The 9,790-nt window shown below is 36.3% G+C and overlaps 2 protein-coding genes across 2 annotated transcripts; one reads left to right on the top strand and one right to left on the bottom strand.

The window, feature by feature from the left end:
* Nucleotides 1-2,322: 2,322 nt before the first annotated feature.
* Nucleotides 2,323-4,938, top strand: LOC132044152 (transcription termination factor MTERF6, chloroplastic/mitochondrial). Its single transcript, XM_059434646.1, has 2 exons — nt 2,323-2,514; nt 3,767-4,938. The coding sequence occupies exon 2, from the start codon at nt 3,772-3,774 to the stop codon at nt 4,756-4,758; it is 987 nt and encodes a 328-aa protein (XP_059290629.1). The 5' UTR covers nt 2,323-2,514; nt 3,767-3,771; the 3' UTR covers nt 4,759-4,938.
* Nucleotides 4,939-5,688: 750 nt separating this feature from the next.
* LOC132044153 (DNA repair RAD52-like protein 1, mitochondrial) lies at nt 5,689-9,035 on the bottom strand. Its single transcript, XM_059434647.1, has 4 exons — nt 8,711-9,035; nt 7,150-7,187; nt 6,959-7,053; nt 5,689-6,010 (listed from the first exon to the last, which is right to left on the bottom strand). Exons 1-4 carry the CDS (start codon nt 8,986-8,988, stop codon nt 5,867-5,869), a joined length of 555 nt encoding a protein of 184 aa, XP_059290630.1. The 5' UTR covers nt 8,989-9,035; the 3' UTR covers nt 5,689-5,866.
* Nucleotides 9,036-9,790: the final 755 nt, after the last annotated feature.

Below are 9,790 nucleotides of genomic sequence, written 5' to 3'. Positions count from 1 at the left end.
GGAAGGTTTTGAAGTCAAGGGTAAAGAGAATTATGTTTGCAAATTAAAGAAGAGCTTGTAAGGTTTGAAACAAGCTCCCAGGCAGTGGTACAGGAAGTTTGGTTCTTTTATGAGTCAACAGGGCTTCAAGAAGACTTCTTCAGATCATTGTGGTTTTTCGCAAAAATTCTTTGACGGGGACTTTATCATTTTATTGCTTTATATTGATGACATGCTTGTTGTTGGTCATAATGCTTGCAAAATTCAGAAGTTGGAGCAAGAGTTGAGTAAGTCTTTTGCTATGAAAGACTTGGGGCCAAGAAGGCGTATTCTTGGCACGCATTGTTCGTGATTAAAGGCCAAGAAGTTATGGTTATCACAAGAAAAGTACATTCGTAAAGTACTTATAGTTCAACATGGCTAAAGCTAAAGTTGTCAAGACACCTTTAGCTATGCACCTCAAATTGAGCACGACGTTGCCACCCTTCTAGTGATGATGAGAAGGACGATATGAAGAAAGTTCCTTATGCTTCAGCCGTTGGCAGTCTGATGTATGCGATGATTTGTACAAGACCAGATATTACTAATACTATTGGTATTGTTAGCCTTTTTTTTTTCTAATCCAGGAAGAGAGCATTGTAATGCTATGAAATGGATTATGAGATATCTATGTGGCACTTCTAGTCTGAGTTTGTGTTTTGGGACAGAAAAGCCTATTCTTTGTGATTACATTGAATTCAGATATCGCAGGTGATGTTGATACTCACAAGTCTACTTCAGGCTACTTGATTACTTATCGCGGTAGAGCCGTGTCTTGGCAATCTAGGTTGCAAAAATATGTTGTTTCATCTACGAAGTTTGTTCTAGCCATCACGTCGCTGCTTGTAAAGAGTTGCTTTGGATGAAGAGATTTATGGAGGAACTTGGCTTTGTTCAAGAGAGGTATGTGCTTCATTGAGATAGTCAAAGTGCTTTTTATCTTGGCAAGAACTCTACATTTCATGGGAGGTCGAAACAAATTGATATGAGATACCAATGGATTAGAGATGTATTGGATTCTAAGTTGCTTGAACTTGAGAAGATTCACACTGATGATAATGGTTCAGACATGATGACTAAAGCTTTGCCAAAAGGGAAGTTTGACGAATGTTGCATGATCGCCGGGATGGCAGTCTCCTCCACATAGTCGGGAGGGGGAGAATTGTTGGGTTTTTGGGGTTTTTCCCTTCCTATGTGGATAAATAAAACACCTTTTGAACCTAACCCACTTTTCCCTAAAGCCCACTATATATATATATATCACAAATTTAGGTCTTATTTCATGAACACAATAGTGAATTCATAGCAGCCATATAGAGAGAAAAATGTGAGAGAGAAAGCTGATTTTCGCACAGTGAAAATCTGCTACAGCTGTCCACTTCATATTGTGTTTCGCGATTCGTTAACCGTTAGATCGTGCTGAAATTTGAACTGGGGGTTCTCAACAACTGGTTCTTGGATTTCAACAGTGGAGATTGGATTTTGTGGTCTATAGATCCAATGTTCAAGCACGAACAATAGCTCATTTTTGGGGGTGATTTCTCTCCTTTCTTCACTAGTTTTAGTGCTACCTTTTATGTATTGTTGCTCTGTATTTGGCGTTGATGTTATAGCCATTTGGAGAACATTATTGTAACTCTTATTGATTATAGTGGAGCTTTTGTGGGCCGAAGATCCCGTGAATGTTTCCTCTTCACTTTGAAGGAGTTTTACCACGTAAATTTGGTATCTCTTGCATTCGATTTATTTTTGCTTGCTTTGCTATTTTATTGTTGATATAGTAGCTTCCCGGATTTCCATTTGTGCTAGTGTTTATTGCCCTTTTTTGATTCGTGTGAAAAGTTTTGACTTGGGGTTCTTCCGTTGTTATCTTGTCGTGCAATTTGGTATTTGCTTGTTTCTTCCTAACAGAAATATATGTCCCTATATATAGGCGTGACTAGGATTTAGAATATGGTAGCCTCCAAGAAACACTAATGTACGTTATAGTTTGAAGATGGATTGAAATCGTCTTGTAAATCCTATCTAAGATTCCAGTAAAATTTACGTCTACAGCATTCACATACAAAAAATTACGAGATGACCTCTTCAGTAATGCCTTAAAATCTAGTTAAAGTCTTGACTCTTGATATAGTTTGAGCCAGTCAATAACCATTGCTTTCAAACAAAAAAAAAAAGAAAAAGAAAAAGAAGCATTGTTTCTCATTTATGAACCTATTTCCTCATCTCTTCATACTGAGGTTGGTTTTCGAAACATTACTCCACGAAAAATACAGCAAGCAAATGAATTTGAAGGGGAATTGGGAAAGTGTGGTATTTGAAAAGTGCATAGGAGTAAAGTGGAATGTTTGAAACTTGAAAGGGGTTTGAATATGAAAATGAAAGTAAATGAGGGTTTTTTCTGTATTTTGACCCCGTGTTGTAATGCCCTCAGCAGCTTATCCTCTCACTGGTTGTGAAGTCCAGTAGAGTGAAAGTGTTCCTCTTCCTCTTCAGGTCTCTCTCCTTTCCCTTCTGCTATGTCTTTTCTTGAAATGTTGATATATTTTTTATTTTTTTGGGCGTTTCTTCTTGCTTATCCTAATTTCTTTTTATAAGTGAATTTCGACAAAATTTTCCTGCATAATACTTAGTACTAGTAGCTTAATTTCATTTATGTTTGTAGTTTTCTGGATCTTCCTTCGTACTTTGACTAGTTATAGGTGAGTAAGAAGGGGAATTACGCATAGTTGGTCTCAATTATTTGTATTATGGTTCAGTTTTATCTGATTCTTAGCACCATCTCCCCAATTCAGACTTTAGCTGAGTTTGGGCGTTTAAAGACAATTACTTTGATGACCCAAATGAAGTCATTGTTTATTGAAGTATTAGATAACAGACATTTTATGCTGCTTCATTATCTATCTACATTTGAGCTTGGCTTATGGTCTCCCTGAGTTATATTCACCGTCCGAGGCCTCAAGTATGCACATCATATTTCCAACTGATTCACTTATTAACTGTTGTATTTGTATAAGGCACAATGTTCTTCTCTCTTACTTGGAAAGTGAATTTCTTGCTTTGTTTTTTTTTTTTTTTTTTTCCTTCCAATTTTATTGTTGTTCTTTTCTTTTCCTTTTTAATCTTTTGTTTCATTTTAAGTCATATTTAGAGGTGTCATTTTGATTCTCGGTAAATATGGCACTAGTATATCAGTATAGTCATAGACGATATACATTAATTCGGTTATTGGTGTGTATTTGAACTCTTTAACACGTCCTTACTTGTTCTGCCTCAACTTCTAAAGATTACCTTTATCTTGTCTCCTTTTTCAAATTCTCTATCATGTGGTGACATATCTTGTAAAGGACTGTTTTTTGGAGCATACTCCTCAGGTTAACTAGTACATTCTATCTGCAGAGGTAAGCAGGGAGATAGGATTCCTATCGTAGGAAGAATCATTTGAATATTCAGATAGGAAGAATCATACAACTGCTAAAGGGAAAAAATGACTTTTTAAATTCACGTAGCAGATAAGTTGTTGTCAATGAGGATAGAATAACAATGCATCCGACTTTGGAGCTGGTTTATTTGTTCCAACTCTTTGTATAATGTTGAAAGTATCAGTCAATACTTGGCTTCCTTACTTCCTTTGCTATAATATTCGAAGGTGTTTCTTATAGCATGTGATGTCACTAGGTTGTTTCCCTGTTTGATATTTATCTAGAAATCAGTTTAACACATTTGGTGCTTGCCTAAAATGTCACAGGAAATATGGAGACTTCGAACAGCCACAGTTCTGGCATTATGTGGTTCTTCAAAGACAGGGGCTTTGATGATAAAAGTATTCATGAAATGTGCCAAAAGTGCAAGCGCCTTGAGGGTGTGCAAAGAGAAAAGGCATCTGAAAACTGGGACTACTTGAGAAGCATAGGCATCAAAGAGAGAAAACTTCCTTCTGTTGTTCAGAAATGTCCGAAAATCCTTACTCTAGGCTTGCATGAGAAACTTGTCCCGATGGTTCACTGTCTTGAAACACTGGGATCAAAACCACAGGAAGTGGCTTCTGCCATTACTAAATTCCCTCACATACTCTCTCACAGTGTGGAAGAGAAGCTCTGTCCACTCCTAGCTTTCTTTGAAGCTCTTGGCATCACTGACAAACAACTGGGTAAGATGATACTGATCAACCCAAGGATAATAAGCTACAGCATAGAAAATAAGCTTTCACAGATGGTGGAATTTCTTTCCAGTCTTCATCTATCAAAGGACGGTATGATTGGTAAAGTTCTGGTGAAGCATCCATACATTATGGGTTATAGTGTTGATAGGCGGCTGCGTCCTACTTCAGAGTTCTTGAAATCAATAGGTTTAACAGATATGGATCTCCAGAAAGTGGCAGTTAATTATCCTGAAGTTTTGTGTAGGGATGTGAACAAGATTCTGAAACCTAACCTGTCCTACTTGACATCACGGGGTTTTGGACTTGGACAGATAGCAGCTGTGGTCACCTGTTATCCTCCTGTTCTGATAAAGAGCGTTAGCAACTCTTTAGAGCCAAGGATTAAGTTTCTGATAGACGTCATGGGGAGGCGACTTGATGAAGTTGTTGATTATCCCGACTACTTTAGGCATAGCTTGAAGAGAAGATTAGAGTCGAGGCAAAAACTTCTAATGAGAAAGAACATAAGCTGTACGCTGAGTGAAATGCTGGACTGTAATCAGAAGAAATTCCTATTCAAGTTTGGTCTAGTTCAGTGAAAGTATGACCCTGTGCTTTGCCTTCCTTTCTCTCGTAGAGTATATATCTCGGGATTCCTACTTTTATCAATCTGAAAGACCTATAGGCTATAGGAATGAGTTCTCTTTTCGCACCTTTTGCAGTCAGTAGGTCTTGTGCGAAACTATTTTTGGTAAATCATTCATCTGCTGCTTTTGCAATTGATGGTTTCTTCTGTTTAATGCTGCTGTTATAATGCTTAATGAAAACTAGAGGACAACAACTTATGGTTACATAGATTTTGGATTTGAAATATAGGTTTCTCAGGTAATTAGGGGATATGAAATAAAATCATTGAAAAATGGATTCTTCTGTTTGGTACCTGCTTTTCATTTTGAGTTTTCCTCCTGCTGTTTAAGGTCAGAAGGAATGGGTGACAAAATCTGGTATTTTCGGTGTTCAATTTCCTGTGCTAAATTATTCGATTTAACATAATAGTAAAACACTAACAATTATTCCTTATCTTTCTTTTCTTAAGACGCGTAATCATTTTTATCTAGGTAAAAACGATAGACGCATAATCATTTTTATCTAGGTAAATAAGATATCAGTTCAGGATCTTCTTTCAGAAATACATATTTTAGGTTTAATATCAAGTTTGGAAGGATATTATGTTGCACAATCAATCAGAGAATGCGATCAGGAATATCATCGAGAATCAAGATAATTGTTTACATCGTCTTAAAGTCACGTCACGCTGGATTTTTGCGGACTATAGCCGGAGGGGCAGAGGAATAAGGAAATACCAACTTGCCACGGCCAAATGAACATTGAAAGAACTATCTTTTGGCTTACAAAATGAAGATCTAGAAACATCCTAAAACCCTCTACTTGTAACAATAAACGCTTCTTAGGCCTAAAAACTAAAAAACTAGAAGGAGATTTCAAAACATCCACCTTAACATGTCATATAAAGACACTAATACGTATCATGTCATTCATTGATGGGTAAATTGGAGCAAAGATAATACAGCAATCTTACAATACAAAGAACCAGACTCCATAATTACAATTGCCTTATCTTTTACCAGTAAGACACAAAATTGGGTTCTTTGCTCATGCCGAAAAGAAACTTGGACCTATCCCAGTCTATGACATGTCCTCATGATAAAGATGAAGTCCCAGCCCAAAACGAGCACAAGCTCGACGAAATGCCATACCCTCTGCCTTCTGCACTGGATCCCCATAACCTGGGTCATCTACTGAAGCAGTGCCAGTTGATTCTCGATATATCTAGTCAAAACAGAGCACAGAAATTAAAATCATATACTCTGTCATCAGAGTTTTGATACTGTAAATTTTTTGATGTGAATGGTATGCAATCAAACCACAAAACTAGGTAGCAAGCAGAAGCCTACAAAACTGAGGTATTGAGTTTTTTGCAATAGGTGAGATGCAGTGGTATCTTATAACCCGTAACTATTTTATCACGGATAACAAGTCACCTGTTATCATCCATACCCCACTAGATGAAGAAAAGAAATTCAAGAAAAAGAATGATAATTTTGATATCAGCTACAAGCCCGTTGAAAGTAAAGGGGCAACACAGCGAAGTAAAAGGTGCCATCACTGCCATGCCACTGAGCTAAAAAAGTGCAGTAAATAATAAGCACCAGGTGTCCTTGTAGTTAAAGTAAGATTAGCTATTCTATGCTTACACGGCATTAGCTATTTTGCAATGGACAAGCAACGTAATTTAGATTCACACCAAAAAGATTATTTAAGAAAGCAATCTGCTCTGAACATTCCGGATATACTGCATTACATCATTGATTGTTTTTTTTATAACTGTGGTATCCGGGCCAGCTTGCACTCACCTCAACTGATTCATTACATCATTAATTGGTTATTCTATTATTCGAAGACAGAAGTGATAAGCAATTAAGAAATGTTCTTCCTTACCCCAAAAAAAGTTGTCTGCTAAATAACTTAAAAGATTGTCTGCTAAAATATATATATCGAATGAAGTCCTTAAATGCGGACAAACTTTATGAGAATCATTTAACATTTCTATCACTTTAAAAAGTCTGTTCCAGTATTGGAAAAACTATTTAGTTACATAGGCTCGTCTCAGAAAAAGATTACAGTAATGATATCAAGAGCAACTAGTAATCACTACACAAAAGAAAATCTTAATAATAGAAACAACCTGTCAAGCATAAGTAGCAAAGATAGCAATACCTCTGCATCAGTCCCATATATTGTCACACGATAAACCACTGAGACTGACTTGCCATCAGATGAGTAAGTGATGCTTCGAACGTCGCCAGACCATTCTAATTTGGCAACAAATTTGATTGTCAACTGGCTGACTAAAGTAAAATAGTTTCATTCGCAGAAAAAGGAAAGAAAAAGAAAGATCTTTGACATACCCGGAGCATGTAAATTCATAATCCTATTCACAACATGCCTGCAAAGATTCAGAAGTCTTAAAAAGTAGGTCGGTTTTCTTTATATCGTAAAAGGCAAAAGAAACAAAATGCAGAACACACTATTCCAGCAAAGTGTTAATATGTCAGGTGAAGAAATGATTGAAGGCTCAGACCAATATAAAAAGAAAAAAAAAGCACCGCTCTACACTTTCAAATGTTATAAAATCAACTAGGCCACGAAGTTGACCAGGCAGAGATCTTGATCAAACAAGTTGACCACCCACAGTTGATATTTGAGGAGTTTAGGTGCATTTGTTATGGAGGTCAATGTATATCATCGAAAATGTTTTATTTGGGGAAATCATTTTAATGTCCATTTTCCTAGTTTGGTTGAGTATAAAAGTATGTATTTAACTTATAGTGGTAATCATATAAAGAGTTGTACATAATAAAATGATACTCTTATATTCATGATATTTTTGAGTTTAAAAGGTTGACAATACTGAGTATGTGAATTTGGGATCTCTGCAACGGAAAATGATTTGCTTCCCTAGCAGAAGACATTTTCCCCTTTTGGTGGAAATATTTTCATTTCCCTTAGAATATATTATTGATAATTCAGGGTAAAGAAATAATGGAAAGTATTAGTTGTCAAACCGAACACACTCAAAATGGCTAATTAGCTCATCAAACAAGTTTCTGCCAGATAATATTGATAGTTGACTGAGTGCTTTGAAGAACAGAGAACAATCTAATCTAAAGATGAAAGAATTGTGTTATTAACTGTCCCACATGGATCATACAAAGACTACCAAGGAGTTGTATAAAGGCCATGGGCGATTTCAGCTATTGCCTTAAAGTTTGGGTTGGATGCTCATAGTGACTTTAGCTCCTTTCAGTAGTGTTAAACTCTCATGGCTCCTCTGAACTACAAGAGGCAGTTGACGAATTAAATGCACATGACATTGCATAAACAAAAATTTATTTATGGTTCATAGTCCTCTTCTGGTGTAAATTAATGTAGAAAAAGTATCTTATAATCAAACAGAAAAATATTTGTCCATCAACCATTTAGGTCAGCCAAGAAAATGCCTTCCTAAAGTATCTGATTGAACAACCTTAATATATAAGACATGGGACTCCCACCTATTAATCGAGCGAAGTGGTATGAAAACGAAAGCTCCTGGATTTATTGAAAGTAGTACTCTAAGGCAAACACTGGAGTCAAACTAAGATTTTCAAGTGAGAATGAATAACCTTACAAGCCTTTTAGCAAGACCTAGGAATCAGTATATTTGAAACAAAAAAAATGCAGAATTTAGACTAGATAGAGCACATTTTGGAGTTGAGTTATGCAAGATACGTCATCAATCAAAACCACGAAATTCTCCCAAAAAAAAAAAGTAAAAATCTTTATAAGCATGTGTAGCACAAGTAACCAATGCAAAAGGTAAACAAGAAATTTCCTCTAAAAAGGATAACATAACCCCAACGGGGGTGAGAAGATTCTTCTATAAACATTTGAAAATGAAAGAAGGTAGAAGAAAAAGGCAGGACTGACCAGGGGATGTATTTGATGGAGAAGCCATTAGGTTCGTGGCGAAACTTGATGAGGTTATCTGGAACTTTCTTGTTCAGCTCTTTCAGTATCTCACTAAGTGGTCGGCTGATTCCTGAACTTGGGATGTCCTCCTCCGTCGTCGTTTCCCTGTCAGAATCAAATATCAGCTTCTCTCTGTCTTTGTCTCCCCGATATGAAGAAGAGGCCTTGGTGGAGAAGGAGCGCTGGCACAATCGCACTCTATTCGACACCGTTGAACGCAATGAAGGAAACGCCATGGCTTCCTTAGTCTGCTCACTCCACAACCCCCCATTGCCGCTTGTAAAAGGGTTTATTTATAGGAGCAAATGACCAAACGCCACCAGAGTCCTCTAATTTCCGAACTGAACAAATATTCACTTTAATTTGATGTTGCTTTCCACCCCTTTACAGATTTTTTATTTTATTTCTTATTTGATGTTGATATTTATATTTGAGTCCAACTAAATTTAAATTTGTACCGAATTTTTTTATATTAGGGGTAAAGTGCTTCCTAGTAAAGGACACTCCATATCTAGAGCTCAAACTCGAGACTTCTGGTTATAAATATAGAAACACATATTCCTCCATTACAACCCTAGTTGGTCCGCTTTTCTTGATGCCTACGAGTACAAGTGTACATGGAAGGCAGTGGCAGAGTTAGGGGCGCCAATCGTTCTTTTAAAAACATATTGAATTGATCGAGATGAGCAAAACTGAATCGATTATTAGGTTTCTTTTAACAAAATCGTAGGTTTTTATATAAATTTATGACCATACCAAATAGTTAGGTAGGTATTTAATTTTATAAAAAAAAAAAATTTAAATGATGAACCATACAAATAAATTTTTATAAATTGTTGTTGTTATTAAGTTTAAAAATAATAAAACATTTATTTTTTCTCCTTGGGCCTGGGTATGTGTTCTCCTGTGGTGGATCCAATGAGGTTTTCCTGTAGTCTGACAATAATGAAAATTTGGATGCGTATAATACCTTGCTGTCATGTCTAGCTAGATAGTGAATTTTAAATGAAAATTTCTTGAAGGATTAAAAAGTTTTAA

Source organism: Lycium ferocissimum, unplaced genomic scaffold (genome assembly GCF_029784015.1).
Source record: "Lycium ferocissimum isolate CSIRO_LF1 unplaced genomic scaffold, AGI_CSIRO_Lferr_CH_V1 ctg3743, whole genome shotgun sequence".
Taxonomy (NCBI): Eukaryota; Viridiplantae; Streptophyta; class Magnoliopsida; order Solanales; family Solanaceae; genus Lycium; species Lycium ferocissimum.
This window is presented reverse-complemented; position numbering and strand designations above follow the sequence as displayed.